Here is a 16,992-nt window from a genome sequence, read left to right as displayed (position 1 = left end):
GCCCCGAACCCTTACCTTGATCAACTTTCTGGCTCTTCAAGACCTGGAACTTAGTCCTCGGATTCTTCTGGCTACCTCCTCTACCGCCACTAGCTGTTGAAGCTTTACGACCTTTCTGCATATCCCAGTATTGGCGGAAGTTTCGCCCCTCGCTCTAACTCTAGTGTCATATCCATCGTCTCATCATAAGTCCGCACCCTAGAAGCAATCACCAACCTACAGATGCTCAGAAATAGACTGTCTCGGTATTTCTCAGCCTAGCTCTCATCATCTGAAGCATACTTCTTCCCAGACTTGTACAACTCCTCATACTTATTGGTACACCGTAACACTGTCATCTCAGGTGTCTGCACCAAATCAAGATACTATTTGGCCTTATCCGCCTGGAAAAATCATGGCACGAACTGCTGCATAAATAATAGCTCAAAGGACACTCAAGTCAAATAATTCTTCCTTTCATCCAATGAATCCCACCACTTGAAAGTTGTCCCCCTCAAATCAGATGAGATCAACATCATCCTTCTATTGTCCGGTATAGCCAAGGTATCCAATCATATGCTCATCTAGAGCAACAACTCCCCAGCCTCAAAACCCTCCCCCTCTCTAGAAAACTCCAGGGGATTTATCTTACGCATGATGCTCCATCTTATATAACTCTCATCCCAGCCTAGGCATAGCTCTATTCTCCATATTAGCTCCTGAAATCTACCCCTCATTGTAGTCCCCTGGTGCCCTAACCATCTGAATCTGTACCACCTGAGTTAATGACCTCACTATCTCCACAAAGTCTCTCATAGATGTTGGCGGCTCCTCAATGGTAGGAAGGGCCACCTGAACCCCTAGGGTCTCCTGCACCTGCCCTAGTGGAACAATCGTGGTCCTCGCTTGCTGACCACCCTCAGTATGTGGCTCATCCCGCATAATCCCCTCCTCCCGTGTCCCTGTATCAGAATCAGGTACCGACTCCTGTGTACTAGAAGTACGCCTAGTAGTACATGTTGTCCTACTACCTCGGCCTCTCGTACTCCCTCGCCTACCCTCGACACTAGGGGCCTCTACGGCACGAGAAGATCGAGTCGTCCTACGAGTATCCATCTACATCACCACAGATAATGCAATTCAACAACCAACTCAAACAAGAGTTTATAGGGAAAGAATACACACCGGACCAGTGAAAGTCGTGACATGGCCTGGAGAATCACTAACATACTATACACACTTCCCGGATCCACACAGATCCTATATTTCAAAATCTGGCTCCGATAACAAAATATAACGCCCTGATCCGGAATGCGTTATTTTTGGTATCATTTTAATCAAACCACTAATTAATTCAATCATCGAGCCATCGAAAATTTAGATAGCAGTTTCCCGTATTACTGAAGATGCCAACCTAGACTAAACATGCAGCAAAATCATAATTATATTCACAACCAAGGCAAGGCCCCAGGCCATCTAACAATTCATATCATATATAAGTTCTCAAGTCCAAGTAGGGCCTCAGGCCACCTAACAAATCATATCATCAATAAATTATCCACACACAATAACATATATAATCAAGCAACTAACACAAGGAGCAATCCTACATGCATAATCAATCGTCAGGACACGAAGTCCACAAACCCGGTCCGGGAGTTTCGATCACACGGAGCACTCTCCCAACCGTCCAACCAACCATCGAATTGAGGTATCACACAACATGTCTCAACCAAGAAAACAAATATGACAAAATACTAATGACATAATCAAATTCTAGAACCATCTAGTCCTATTACTCTCCAGGGGCCTATCCATGTCACATACGCTCCTCCTGATTGGCCATCCTAGTACCAGAACTAGACTCACATGCCAGGAGGGAATAAGGAAAGGAAAGGGTGAGCAAAAGGCGCAGTAGGGAATAATAACAAATGAATAACGAATAATAAGGCTGAAATATTATAGAAAAGCACAAATGCAACAATATGATAACTAACATCATATACACCCAAACACAAGTAGATAACAACACCATACAGGATCCTAACTTGGCCCACCAGTATCCCTATACTCATTGGGACCCTGAACAGCCCAACGGCATTACCGTATGGTGTCTCAAGTACATATGAAATCCTGACTCGGCCCACCGACGTTCACATACTCATAGGAACTCTGAACAGCCCACCGGCATTCCACATTTCACATCAATCAAACATAGGAGATGTACGGGTCCATACCCGACATCTACCGTGCAACTACAATGTATGTCCAATATGGTTATGTAATGAAGTATGCATACAACCTACATATATACTACTACATGATACATGTAGGGTATGCAATAAACTCAAGTCATACAACAAAGTAATCACAATGGGGTTGTTCTCCCTTATGGACAATTAAGGCGAGAACGAAATCATAATGAACAATGGGAAAAGATAAACGTTCTTAATAGGAGGACATATTCAAAGAAAATAGCAAAGGAGTGAAATTTTCGTACCTCGCACTCCAAAAATTAGTTATGTAAACCAATACTCAACCTTGAATTCTTCAGCCTCAAATCAACCTATTATTCGGTAAGCCCATCCTCCAATCAATATACAACAACTTCAATTTCATATATCTAAAACAAATTAACCCAATAACTCAAGAAACCATTACCTTTTCTTACCCAAGACTTTTCAAGTTCTTGAACTTCACCTATTCAAGCTTGTTACTACAATCAACAATAGAATCTAGAAACACAATCATAAAAAAATCTAAACCAACCTATTAAATCACTAATTTCATCTAATTCGAAGATTATTCCCCAAACCCACAAAACCTATAAAACCCTAGAATCCAAAATGCCCCAATCTCTAAATACTAGCTTTTAGATATAGGAAACTTACCAAGGTTGTAGAAACAAGTAAAAGGAGGGGATTCAAGCTTCCTTTAGGCCTCAAATGATGTAAAAATTCGTGGATTTGAGTTTGGGACCTTGAAAGATTAGGAGAAAGAGAGGAATTTAAGAATATGTAAGCTAGAGAGAGAAGTCATGAATTCAACTTGAAACGACTTGAAAGTGAAGAACCTTACCTTGGTTGATGATCCTGGGTGATGGAAATGAGAGATTTTGAGAGAAAATGGGGCTAGGGTTCGTTTAGGTCAGGTTATTTTTGAGAGAAATCGAGAAATGGGTGTTTTAAAAACTGAACCCACACCTACTGGGGCATGTTTGATCGATCGATCAGACTTGGCCACTATCCATATTTCCAGTGTCGATTTATGATCGATCGGAGCCTAGTTCCGATCGATCAGAACTGGCACCTGCACCCACCTGCACTACTTTTCACATATACTCAATTTTGAAAACCTTTTGTACACCCCCGATTCTCTCGGTATTAGTTTCTAATGACTTTTACCCTTATATTAGACTTCAAACATGTCAACCCGGCTCAAATGGATATATATATATATATATATATATATATGCAACCCATGTTGGTCCTACATAATTTTTAAAAGAAAAAAAAAGTTTGGGGTATTACAATAAGCACAAGGCCTACAATGAAGGAAGGTGGAGCAAAGTGCATGTTCCCAGTACTCTCACTATCCCACATCCACCTTGAAGAAATAGCACAACCTGAAATTCTCACCATGGTGTCCATTACCATGAAGGAGTTGTTATGAAGAGTTCTAACCCATCAATCCTAGCAATAAGCAAGAAGATAGGTCCCCATGATCTCACACGTCTACACATGCCAAAATCGTGTCAGGAAAATAGGAGATGAAGACCATCATTATCACCATGAAGATTATAAAAGGAGGAAGAAGAGAGATTTACACTCACCCCGCATCAAACGCCGACTCCGCGTCTACAAAACTTTATTGCTTTCTTAGGCAATGACTTTGGTCACATATCTTTACAATTAGCATGTCTCAGGCCAATTAGTTTCTTAGATTAGCCCTTTACTTTTCAAGCCTTCGTGGATGTAGCCTCTGCGACTATGTTTCTGTTTTAACTTATAAAGCATGTGCCAATACATTTTAGGATGTATTCCCAACTAATGAAATCTCTAATGCATTCAAGTAATGTGTTATTTTTCATTTCATTTGAAATTCTTTTATTCCGGTATTAGTCTTTTATCTCCTACCTTTTCTTTTGACCCTAATCAAATTATAAGTCTTTTTCCTTTGAAGTCACCCTTGAACCAGCAGTCTTGTGTTCTCAAACTGCACAAAACTCATTTGGTGAACAAGACATATTGGTGCAACTCCATATCGAAATATTTAGATTGACAGCAAGTCTTGACACACCTAAACACATACATCATCCATAACTCAAACATTCATATCCCAAGGGCCGAAATCTGTAGATTTTCTGTCCACTGCAGAAGAGAACGAGCAATAACACAAAAAAAAAAAAAGAAAAAAAAATCATGACTTCACATTGTTTTGGAAAAAACTTGAGAACTATCCATGAAGGAATAGGCAATGCTACTTACCAAATACCGAGGGAGGTAGCTAGACTTTCTTATACGTGGCCAACTTATCAAGTTATAACAAAATAAGTATTATGTGGGTCCATGACTTCATGTTGAACTCCTTCGTACATATAGGAAATAAAAATGTAAACGAGACAGGATGCATTATGCGCAGGTGATATCTGAGGCATTATTAATTAATTAATTATTCAAACTCCGTACCCTTTTCTTTTATAAAACCAACCAATTTAGACAGACAGCCAGCTAACCCATCATGGGTTTCTTTATATAAGTGGAAACATTAACAACTAACTGATCCAGTTTCATCCCCCCTTACCTGACCTTAATAAATAATCAGTACATGTTTTGTTATATATAGCCACACACATAGCTGTCGCTTTTGAATTTCATATTACATTAATAAAAAAATGAAAAAGAAAGGCCCCTTAAAGTGGGATGGGGGTTCCATTTCAATCTCCGATTCTCCTCCAAAATTATGTTAAATCTTGAATTAAAACATGTGATTAAGTATTTTGGTGTTCATAATGTTAGAATACCAAAATGATATATGTCTATAATTTTATCATCCATAAACTTACATAATCTAAATGACAAGTTAAAAAAATAAACAAACTTTATTAAAGAAGCCACATAAACATACCACATGTTTATGTAAGTTTATAAATGTATAGTGTTTCCGGTTAGCATATAGTTGATTTTGGGGAAAAAGAATCTAAATACTAAATTCTAAGATTTAAACCTTAAATCTTAATCTCTAAACCCCTAAACTTTAATATGTCATTTTCAAAAACAAAATCATAATTTAATATATTTTTGGGGGAGAATTGGAGTCGAAATTAGAGCTCCTCTCATCCCATTAAAGTGTATGTTTTTCCTAATTAGATTGCACTGTCATGGTTGTTTCAATGCATATATAGATATCTTAATCATAACCTTAATTAATTCATCAAACAAAGAAAAAGGTTTCTTTATTCTAACTTGTGTGCTTATAATTGACTTTAAAAAAATACATACGTGTATATATATGTATATATATTGAATGAAGCCAAAGAAAAAGTTCACAAATCAATAAGCACCACAATATAATGTGGGTGTTTGGCAGTGCGTTTGCACTGCGTTCAGTTGCAACACACCTCACAGCACCACAGTTTTTTGTGACACGCCAAACAGCTTTTGCGTTCCAACTCACCTCACAGCACCACAGCTTTTTACCTCACAGCACCTCACCACACCTCACAGCACTCCCAAACGCTTACAATGTATGTTGAATTGTCCTACGTAATCAAATTAGGTCAATTGTTTTATTTTAGATTAATTTACAATATAAACATTAAGTTATTTTATATTAATATTATTAATTATCTAATATAACCGTAATTTAGATACGCCAAACGCACCTCACAGCACCGCACCGCACCGCACCACAGTTTTAAAAGTGATGCGCCAAACAGCTTTTTGCGTTCCAACTCACCTCACAGCACCACAGTTTTATAACTCACAACACCACACCACACCTCACAGCACCTCACAGCATTGCCAAACAAGCCCAATAAAAGCAGCCAGCCCACTTTTGCATTGGAGAGACTTTTAGGGCTCAGGCTGTGTTTGGATTGGAGGGTCTCTTTACATTATATGATGCGACTGATAAGCTGATAGCCACATCCACCATTGAATTATTGGAAAACTGGACATGGGTGGACATAAAATCAAAACCCTAATAATAAAAAGGTAATTAATTAATTTTGTAAATGTCAAGTGCTCGGGAATTCAGCTAAAATGGATCATAACAAAATTTATTATTGTTCAGACTTCAGATGGTTGTAGAGAAAATTTAAAAGAAAACAAAAAGAATTACTTAAATTATTCAGCTAAAATGTCCCCCTGAGCAATTGCAATGGTAAAGAGCAATCACAATGGTTGCAATTTATTAGGGCATGGATGCCGAAAAGTGATATTCTAATGGGTCAATAAAAATTTTCATATTCCAACAATGGTAATATGTTGGCTCAAATTTTGTGTGGCATGGATGTGGGCGTGACAAATGTCATGCCCATATGATGAATACCCGCCACATGGATGAGGGTCCAAATCTAGCATCATAAGTTTAAGCATAACTCTCTATTGAAAACTCAGGTTGACAATAGGAGGTTTGTCCTCCCTTATAAGTTAGACTTCAAACCCATCATCTTCCGATGTGAGATTCTCATCAATCCTCCCCCCTTGGGAGCATGCACGACCTCGTGCATGGCCCTGATTGTACCATTTCGACATACGGCCCACTTATCGCCCCAAGCCTTGCGTCCAGTAGATCTAGGGTTTTCCCAGTTGCTTTTTAACGACATTTTTTTCTCTTTTTCTTACAGCCTTTTTTTCTTTTCCAATCCGCCCACAATGGACACGGCCCACTGTTTGCTAACCCAACTCCACAAAGGAATGTGCTATGGAGTAGGCCCGTCTACGATAGTGCTAGCCCACGGGCCTGCATGCAGGTGCGTGCGCTCTCAATGAAAGTACAAATGATGAATACTCGCCACACGGGATGGGGGCCCAAATTTAGCATCACAAGTTTAGGCCTAACTCTGTATTAAAAACTCAAGTTGACAATAGGAGGTTTGTCCTCTCTATACGTTAGACTCCAAACTCACCATCTTTCGATGTGAGATTCTCATCACTATATCTTTGCTCTCATGTGGGTCACACAACACACATATTCACATTTTTACACAAAATTAATATCGGGCCCCACATCTATTACATAAAAATCAAACTAACAAATTTATACCATTGTACCAATACATTTTGTTGACCCGATCACATCAACAAAACACATCCCCTAATACAGTTACATCAATAAAACACAAATTCTCATGCATTATCTATTCCCCATAAAAATTACTCATTCCCCATCAAAAAATCACCATTGAGAACTTGAGCTAGTAATTTTTTATTGGGAATTGTGATTTGTGGGGTTTAATTGAGAATGGATTGGTGTCTCGCACAATGGTACATTTACTACCTTTGACATTGTTTGCTGTTTTATCGTGCTGGCCATCCCACCGCCTGATATGTCATGAAGACCGAAATCCATTTTAGAGGTCATCAGTGGTAACTACTACTAAATATCTATTATTGTTCACATTGTTATTGAGAATATTTAGAAGAAGAAAAACGATAATGCATATCCTTACGGTATTAGATAAAGAAAAAAAAATGCATTAAAATCTGAAATGGATATGTATTTTTAAGTTTAAGAAATGAGGGGAGAGAGTGTTCATATGCTATATTGAATCCTTAACAAGTGTCCTTATTATGTGATTGGGGGCTCCAATTCTTACCAAAAACTATGAATTAAAATATGTGATTGAGTATTTTTTTATGTTCGTAACATTATAATATAATAGATTTTGGGAAAAAAATTAAATTTTAACCCTCAAATTTTAAACCCTGAATGTTAAAAATTAAGTCTTAAACACTAAATTCTAATGTCATTTTAAAAAAAAAATCATAATTTTTCATAATTTTTGAGGGAGAATCGGAGTTGGAATTGAAGCTCCCTTTCTCCTAACCACACATGTTATCATTATCAGGACAAAAAAAAAACATTAACTAAATTATTGGGGGCAAATATCAAAATGGATTTGTATGGAAGTTACCTCCACCACACCTGCCGCCTTGTGTTGACCTCATCTCACACGTACGCGAAAAAAAGTACACCGTCACCGTTTAAGTTACGGCGGGGGACGGAATTATCTAGTGAAGGCACTACTTATCCGCGAAGCGTCCTTATAATGAGACGGTGCATTACGTATCTGTTTCTTACTCTTTTCTCGCGTTCACACTGTACACAGAGAGAAGCATATCTCCTCCCTCCCTCAGTCTTCGTTTCTTTTTCTCGGGAACAGAGAAAGATAAAAACAATGGTTGTTGGTGTTGATTATGGTAATGATACCGGGGAGATGAGCAGCATCAACGCTTCCGCTGTTTTCTCTTACTCTCGATTCATCGATCCTTTTCCTAAAAGGTAAATTCCCTGAAGATCCCCCTTCCATTTCTTTTTTTTTTTATTGGGTCTCTTTGATCTTGTAGATTTTAGATGATTTCTCCTTTTTAATTGCGGTGGTCAAAGTGGGAATTATAGATTTTTGATGGATTTGATGGTTTCGATTCGTTCCTTTCCACCTGTGTTTGGAGGGTTTCGGGAGATTCTTGGCTTAGGGTTAGATATAGTCTTTCTTTAGCAGCTTTTAGACATTTCTCTCTTTCTCTCTAGGTAGAGATTGAAGAGATTTGTTTTGGTTCTTTATTTTTAATATTCCTTTTTATACATCTGTATACTTATATATGGTAACAGTGGAAAAGATAGAGATTTTCCTTTTCGTGTTTTATGGGAGGAAAAAATATTTGGAGTTTGGGGTAAGTTAATCTGGATTGATTCTGTTGATCTCTGATTTGGGTGTGTAGCTTGTGGGTATTAAGTTGTCCTATTTGATAAATCTAGGGTTTTGATGGAAGGGAGATATTCGGGGGATTGATTTATTGGTGATCAAGCCTGTTTGTAAGGTTCTTTTGTTGAATTTTTCTTTGGAATTGGTTGTATTCAACTCACCAGCAGCAAAATCCACCAAGGAAATTATGAGCTGAATGGGAGATTCTCTCCTCATAGCCTTGTCAATGGAGAATCATCACCCATCCACTCTCTTGTCCATGGATTCCAGTGCCTCATCTCACGATGAACTCGATTTGGAGATGAATCGGCAGATCCTACTTTCCCGTCCTCCAGACATTAACTTACCTTTGTCAGCTGAGCGTAGCCCTCCTCCACAGCCGTGGAACTCGGTCCCCTGTGATATTTTGGATGTTGGGCTTGGTCCACAAGTTTATGAGACAGAGAGTTTCCTTAATGTCCCCAAGGTTGGGAGGAAATTGGCCAAGCGGGTAGATAGCATATGGGGTGCTTGGTTTTTCTTCAGTTTCTACTTTAAGCCGGCATTGAATGAGAAATCAAAGGCGAAGATTATCCGAGACAGCAATGGAGTGTCTGGATTTGATAAATCTGATCTCAAGCTTGATGTTTTTATGGTTCAGCATGACATGGAGAACATGTATATGTGGGTTTTCAAGGACAGGCCCGAGAATGCATTGGGAAAGATGCAGTTGAGGAGTTACATGAATGGGCATTCTCGCCAGGGGGAGCGTACATTTCCCTTTTGTGTGGATAAGGGTTTTGTCCGATCGCACAGGATGCAAAGGAAGCATTATAGGGGTTTGTCGAATCCACAGTGTGTGCATGGAATAGAGCTTGTTCCATCACCCAATCTCATGGGTGTTGATGATGAAGAGCGGAAAAGATGGGTGGAACTCACAGGTAGAGAGCCGAATTTCTCAATCCCACCTGAAGCAAGTGATTTTAGTTCATGGAGAAATCTTCCCAACACTGATTTTGAGCTTGAGAGGCCACCCGCTCCGATAAAGAATGGCCCAACTTCCCACTCGAAGAAGCTGCTTAATGGTTCTGGGCTTAATTTGTCAACTCAGCCATCTAACCACAGCAATGGTGATGTGATGGATCTCTCACCTCTCAGCAGCAAAAGAAGGAAGGATTTTTTCCCACATGGGGGTGATGATGATTGTTATTTGGCCGTTAATCCTCCCTCTGATCGGATCACTAATATGGAACTTCACCTCAATGAGCCACCTTGGTTGAATGGCTTTAGTGGGGTGATGAAGAATGTGCTTGGACCTGTTACTGGAGCAAAAACAATTTATGAGGATGAAAAAGGTTATTTAATCATTATTAGCTTTCCCTTTGTAGATCTGCAAACAGTAAAGGTTTCTTGGAGGAATACTCTGAGTCACGGTATCATAAAGGTATCATGTGTGAGCACGTCTGGCATGCCCTTTGTGAAGAGGCATGATAGAACTTTCAAGCTTACAGATCCAGCTTCTGAGCATTGTCCTCCTGGGGAATTTGTTAGAGAAATCCCACTTTCAACTAGAATCCCTGAGGATGCTAACATAGAAGCATATTATGATGGGCCAGGATCCGTGCTTGAAATTATGGTACCAAAACTCAGTGCAGGACCTGAAGAACATGAGGTTCGTGTTTGCCTTCGTCCTCATCTTGGAGGCAATGATCTTATGTTGACCTGATATACGTATTTATTTAAGATAGTTGGGGTGGGATTTCTGATGTTTCATTGCTTTTTGTACCATGCTATGTAATCTGTTATCTGTGAAATGAAATGTCAGTCTCACTAACCTTTTTATATTTGTGCACTCTCTTGCTGTCACTAATTGCTCTGTTTTTATTTGGCTTCTTTCAAGTCATTGTAGTTATCTTGGTGATTATGGTTTGTTTTCGTCAGTCACCTAAAAAATTTACTACTCTAGCTAGGGAAAACCATTAGCTTGGCCACTTCTTGGTTGCCCTGGCCATGGTTACTAGCTTGTTTTGCTGCTGGTCTTCCAGGTCATGGTTACATGCTTTGGATCATTCCAGGTCAAGGATGGCGTCTGTTATGTTTTTGTTTGTACACAAGGCCTTAAGGATGGCGTATGGTTGGTTGAGAACTTTCACGGTTCTATCCAATTAAGTCGGCTTCCAGGCCAAAGCTGCTGTCTAGTTTGAGTAATAGAGTCAGAAGGGGCTTGGGAAAGCAAAAGTAATGAAAAATACTGTTTCAGTCAAGGCAAAATTTAGACTACTTCCAACTCATGCTGAAAAGATAAAAATATGGGATTATTTGGGCAAATAATACCATTAAATTTGCACCATTCTTATCAGTTCTTCTGTTCCATGATGGGATTGCAGATTGCTCTCCAACCATTCCAGCACCCACATCTGGTCCAGCACCCTGGTACATCTTGGCATTTGGCAATGATGGGATTGCAGATGCTCTCCAGCTCCTTCATCTTTGTCTTCAAATTCATCAGCCTCCGCAATCTGGTTGCTGTCCAGCTATTGTTTGGCCTATTCAATGGCATCTTCAATCTTCAATCTTTTTCTTGCCTTTTCAATTCCAGCTATTGTTGTCCCTGGTCCTAGCTCTCTTTCCTTTGGTTCTAGTTCTCCAAGATTGTAAAATGAGTTTACGACGTCACTTAGTTTGACATATAATTCAACAAAAAAAACCTCAATTCTCATCCGTTCTTAGATTTTCAAAGACAGTCGAGAGCTGTTGCAATTTTGCACGTTTAACATTTGAGGCTTCTTCATGTATCACTTCTAGAAGATCTCATGCAGTTTTCGCAATGAGATATTCTTCGAAATTCATCAATGGACACGACGCTATACAAAGCATTAACAACTTTGCTATTCTAACGTTAACGTTAGAATAGTCGTTGGATATGAATGTCCATGCACGACTGATAACTAGACATGCTCATCAATAGATTTCAAATATGCTTGCATGCATCCATGCTTTCCAGTAAGAATAAATTGCACCATCGAAGAATGGAATTCGATTCATAGAGTGTCTTTCCATGTTGATAACCTGCTTCGATACCATTTGAAAGTTTGTGTGCTCATAAAGATTGTCAATCGAAACGATAAAGAAATGCGCGAAATAATAAATAATAATCAAACACTACAATTTTGACAAGAAAAGTAAAAATGGAGAAAATCTCAGTCCATATATAGCGATAAACCTTTGAAACAATCTACCATGTATAAAAAAATGTTACAAAGGATAGAATTGACTCACTCACTCTAATCCTTTTTGTATCACAATCCACCTTTTTCTAGTGTATGTTTCAACACAACTTGAGTCCATCTTAGCTGTATTGTAACTCAGAATCTACCAAGGATTTGCAAAGACGATCTTGCTCAGAATCCATCAAACTCGAACCAACCTTGGAGTCTAGGATCTTCAGGTCACCATCGTCCATAGTATGAAATCCGCTAGAGAATCTCACAACTATTTTTGGTGTTTTTCTCTCATAATGAAACACTCTCTTAATCACTTATACATTTGATCTATCACTCAAATACAAGAGAGTATGAACCAAGAAACAAATAATCGAAGCTGCGACTCGATCTCAAATTTTTTTCACTTGCTTGGATAATCTTCTTGGAGAGTAACGCCGTGCATTTATACTACCTGTGTCTTATAGATGAATTGATTGAAAACAATAAGATTATATGATTAAATCCAACTTTTCATTAAGTTTTTTAAAATCTCTTAAAAAGGAATATCGATTTTCAGATTAGTCACTGATAAACAAATTTATCTAAGATAAGAGAGTTATTACTTGGAGAGATTAACAACTAATAGATAGATGGGCTTTATCCCAACGAACCAATGTATCACGATTTATCCAGAAGGCAGAGATAATAACTATCTATTTTTCTTAACCATGCATGATAATTTAAACAGCATGTAACTGATAACTACAATCCAATCCAGGCGTCTAAACAATCAATCATGAAATAGATAACATATGTTAGGTCAGATCCAATCAAAGTAACCTACTTCAAGGTTACTTCCCTACAGTTACACAACATACTGATACAAATATGTGAATGATCACACACTTGTCATAAAATCTAGGATTAAAAATCCTACAAAGTGTCCTCATTGCCCTCTCATAAGCACTCCTCAACCTTATGTTTTCCCTTGAATTCTGTAACAAAGTGGTTCATCATCCTACTATCAAAATCTTCACCACCAAGGTACCCCCAGCAGTGGCCTTAACCTCAAATATACCCTCTTCAATGGTGAGAAGAGAGACATCAAATGTACCACCACCAAGATCAAATATTAAGACATTCTAAACAATATAGAGGAGACTTAATAACCTTTAATAATTCTTACGTTGTTACATTCTAGTCCATTACAACATGTTGTCTTTAGAATATATTTTAAACCAAAGTGGGTTTGGGTGATTTACAATGTCTTTTATTATAACATCATCTTCAGAAGTACATTCAATGAAAGAGCAATTTGGTAGTTCAATTGTGTTATTTCAACTTTAAAGTTTTGTTGGATTTTCTCTGGATTGAAACTACAAACCCTTTATCTTTCATTTTTATCTTTTATGTTAGGTTAAAACTTAGTATATAATATTATCATTTTGTGGGCCACTTGTATGTGTCATTCGTTTTTGTCAATGTCATCTAGTTCCTTAAATATTAATGAATATTCATGTGCATGCTTGCAACTATGAAACTAAATATGATTCATACGTACAAAACAATTTTTAGTTGATATGATGTTTCACATTCTTTTACTATAATTACATCTTAAAAAATATAGGAAACGAAAGAACAACTTTCAAGTTCCAATTGGTTGTCGACTCTGGAATAATTTCAAGGTATACTAAAGACGAAAGAACAACTTTGAAGTTTCAATTGGTTGACGACTCTGGAGTAATTTCAAGGTATACTAAATACCCTCTTTCTTTCATTCGTACCTTTTGCATTGGATTAAAGCTTACAAAGCAAGATTGAAAAGTATCAATAAAACAAAGCAAAATTTAATTATGTTTCCCTTCCTAGATATATGAAAAAAATTGGATTCATGGAGTTGGGTCGTGATTATCCATACTTCTAAGTGAATGTCATAATGTTGTTTAAATTGTAGTTACAATAGGTATACAACTCTTGCATTCTAACAAATGTTGTTCCCTTTATGCATATGCACATGCACATGGCTTTGTTATCTAACAAGCCTCTTCTTGATGGCTTTCACATAATCATTTGTTTTTTTGTTCTCTTTTGCATGTGATCATTCTTTTTGAAATTTGATACTCACAAGTGGGATGCACGGAATTTTTTGCATGGTCATTTTACTCTTTGTTTTGGTGAAAAAGAAGATGTTGCATGGTCTTTTTAACATCACCATATTTTTTCGTAGCTTGCTTTCTAAGTATCTAACTGAATTTGTGGCAGCTTTAGATGAATTATCTTACAGGATTGACTTTTTGGTTGTTCTTGTCTGTACTTTAATGAATTATGTTATGGTTTTCTATGACCTAAGTATATGAATTGTTTTAAATGCCATGGGTGATTGAAAGTAATAACAATCATAAGGCTATAAATTTCACATTTGTTGGTAGAGACAACAATCATATATGTGTGCATTTTCTTTCGATTGGATTGGATTGCTTCTCGGTTGTATATGATAAGATTTAATTTGATCTAAATGAAATTTTCCATTCTAACTGATGGGATGATGTAGTCTGACTATAACTCTAACTTGCAAAGTAAAGGAGAAGAGAAAATAAAACTTCCAATTGATTGATATGATGCAGATCTGTTGAATGACATTGAAAGCCATCTCTCTCATTCTATACCATTTGGTTTTGATTAAAATTGAGTTTTCACATAAAATTGTTTGAAATGCTATTAATGTATGAGTCAGATCTATAGAATGACACTGAAAACCATCTCTCTCTCATTGTGTACCCTTTGGTTTTGATTAAAATTGAGTATTCAGATAAAATTATTTGAAATGCTATTATTGTATGAGCCAATGAGTCAATACTATATGTCATGTGGCTTAACCTGTAAATTTGTGTCAATTTTCAAAAGGAATTTTTGTGGATGAGGATAGGTTTGGTTATCTGAAGATATCATTTTTTATTTATATGAAATTCCAGCAGTGAAGATTTGAGGTTTTATTTACCTCTCATCTTAGATTTACTAACCTAGTTTCTCAAGTATGTCCAAGTGGTTTTTTCATGGAGTGCATGGCATAATAAAGTTCTATGCCGGCAATTGCCAGTAATGCATCTTTCTCTGCTTATGATGATTTCTTTTTACTTTCCAACAATTTTTGTCCCCCCTTCAAATTATTTTAAAATATACATATATTCATTTCACAATATTCTATTTTGAATTTTTTTTACAATGATGCTAGGTTTGGTTATCTCAATATATGATTTCTGATAGATATGGAACCCCAACAGAGAGGATTGAGGTTTGTTTTTCCTTCTCTTCTTAGATTTACTAACCTGGGTCCTCAAATATTTCCAAATGCTTTTTCATGATAAGTATTATCTTGCTCTGCTTAGACCTATTTTTTTAACTTTCAATTTTTGTCCTCATCCTTCAAGACTGATTAGATGGATTCTTCTTTTGCAAGAATTTGATATTGAGATCAAAGACAAGAAAGGAGTTGAGAACCTTGTTGCTGACCATTTGAGCCGATTGAGAAGGGCAGAAGATGCTGAACCTTTGCATGAATTTTTCCCTGATGAACACTTGTTTGTCGTCAAAGAGATGCTTCCTTGGTATGCTGATTTGGTAAATTACTTGGTTGCAAGAATTTTACCTGATGATATGACTAGGGCCAAGAGAGATAAAGTTAAGAGTGAAGCAAAATATTATGTGTGGGATGACCCATACTTGTGGAAAATGTGTTCGGATCAAATTATTAGGCGGTGTGTGCCTGACTCGGAAATTTTGTCTGTCCTCACATTTTGCCATACATATGCTTGTGGAGGTCATTTTGGCCCCAAGAGAACCACGAAGAAAGTTTTGGATAACGGATTTTATTGGCCTACATTATTCCATGATGCTTACGTGATGTGCAAGAATTGTGAGCCGTGCCAAAAGGCAGGCAGCTTGACTCTTCGGAACGAGATGGTACAAACACCCATTCTTGCGTGTGAGATTTTTGATATTTGGGGTATAGATTTTATGGGTTCATTCCCATCATCTTTTGGATTTGCTTATATTTCACTTGCTGTAGATTATGTGTCGAAATGGGTGGAAGCAAAGGCCACTAAGACTGATGATTCCAAAGCGGTTTCGGGTTTTATCAAAAGTAACAGCTTTGGCAGATTCGACATTCCACGGGCAATGATCAGCAACCAAGGAAGTCATTTTTGTTACCGCATTATTTATGCATTGCTAAAAAAGTATGGGGTTTTTCATAAAACCTCCACTCCCTATCACCCCCAAACAAATGGACAAGCTGAAGTATCCAACAGAGAAGTCAAATCCATTTTGGAGAAGATGGTCAAGCCCAGCAGGAAGGATTGGAGCCTGAGACTTGATGATGCTTTATGGGCATACCGAATAGCATATAAGACACCACTCGGGATGTCTCCATATCAGATAGTTTTTGGGAAAACTTGTCATCTTCCTGTCGAGTTGGAGCACAAGGCATTTTGGGCGGTAAAAACCTGCAATATGGACTTGGAGGCAATCGGCCAAGAGAGGAAGTTACAGCTCCAAGAATTGGAAGAGATACGTTTGGAAGCCTATGAAAACTCCAGAATTTATAAGGAAAAGACCAAAGCCATTCATGACAAGATGATTGTTAGGAAGCAATTTGTGGTTGGGCAAAAAGTGTTGCTTTATAACTCGCACTTAAAGCTTATGCCAGGTAAGTTACATTCTTGTTGGCTTGGCCCTTTTGTTGTTACTAATGTTTTCCCCATAGTGTAGTTGAAGTCAAAAGTTTAGAAACTGACTAGGTATTCAAGGTTAATGGGCATCAGCTGAAACCATTTTATGACGGGTTTCAAGAGCACACTGTGGAGGATATCCCATTGCATGATCTAGTTTCTACCCATTAAG

At 37.7% G+C, this 16,992-nt stretch overlaps 2 protein-coding genes across 2 annotated transcripts; both read left to right on the top strand.

Moving 5' to 3' along the window:
* Positions 1-8,243: 8,243 nt before the first annotated feature.
* Positions 8,244-11,666, top strand: LOC119998500. The gene is made up of 2 exons (XM_038845852.1): positions 8,244-8,487; positions 11,278-11,666. Exons 1-2 carry the CDS (start codon positions 8,255-8,257, stop codon positions 11,345-11,347), a joined length of 303 nt encoding a protein of 100 aa, XP_038701780.1. The 5' UTR covers positions 8,244-8,254; the 3' UTR covers positions 11,348-11,666.
* LOC119998499 lies at positions 8,483-10,724 on the top strand. Its single transcript, XM_038845851.1, has one exon. The coding sequence runs from the start codon at positions 9,108-9,110 to the stop codon at positions 10,614-10,616; it is 1,509 nt and encodes a 502-aa protein (XP_038701779.1). The 5' UTR covers positions 8,483-9,107; the 3' UTR covers positions 10,617-10,724.
* Positions 11,667-16,992: the final 5,326 nt, after the last annotated feature.

The sequence above is a fragment of the Tripterygium wilfordii genome, chromosome 5, assembly GCF_013401445.1.
Source record: "Tripterygium wilfordii isolate XIE 37 chromosome 5, ASM1340144v1, whole genome shotgun sequence".
Taxonomy (NCBI): Eukaryota; Viridiplantae; Streptophyta; class Magnoliopsida; order Celastrales; family Celastraceae; genus Tripterygium; species Tripterygium wilfordii.
This window is presented reverse-complemented; position numbering and strand designations above follow the sequence as displayed.

Coding starts and splice junctions, on each gene's coding strand:
- LOC119998500 (XM_038845852.1), top strand. CDS start 8,255: ATGAGACGGTGCATTACGTATCTGTTTCTTACTCTTTTCTCGCGTTCA. Junction 8,488..11,277: donor ATCGATCCTTTTCCTAAAAG/GTAAATTCCCTG, acceptor ATGGGATTGCAG/ATTGCTCTCCAACCATTCCA.
- LOC119998499 (XM_038845851.1), top strand. CDS start 9,108: ATGGGAGATTCTCTCCTCATAGCCTTGTCAATGGAGAATCATCACCCA.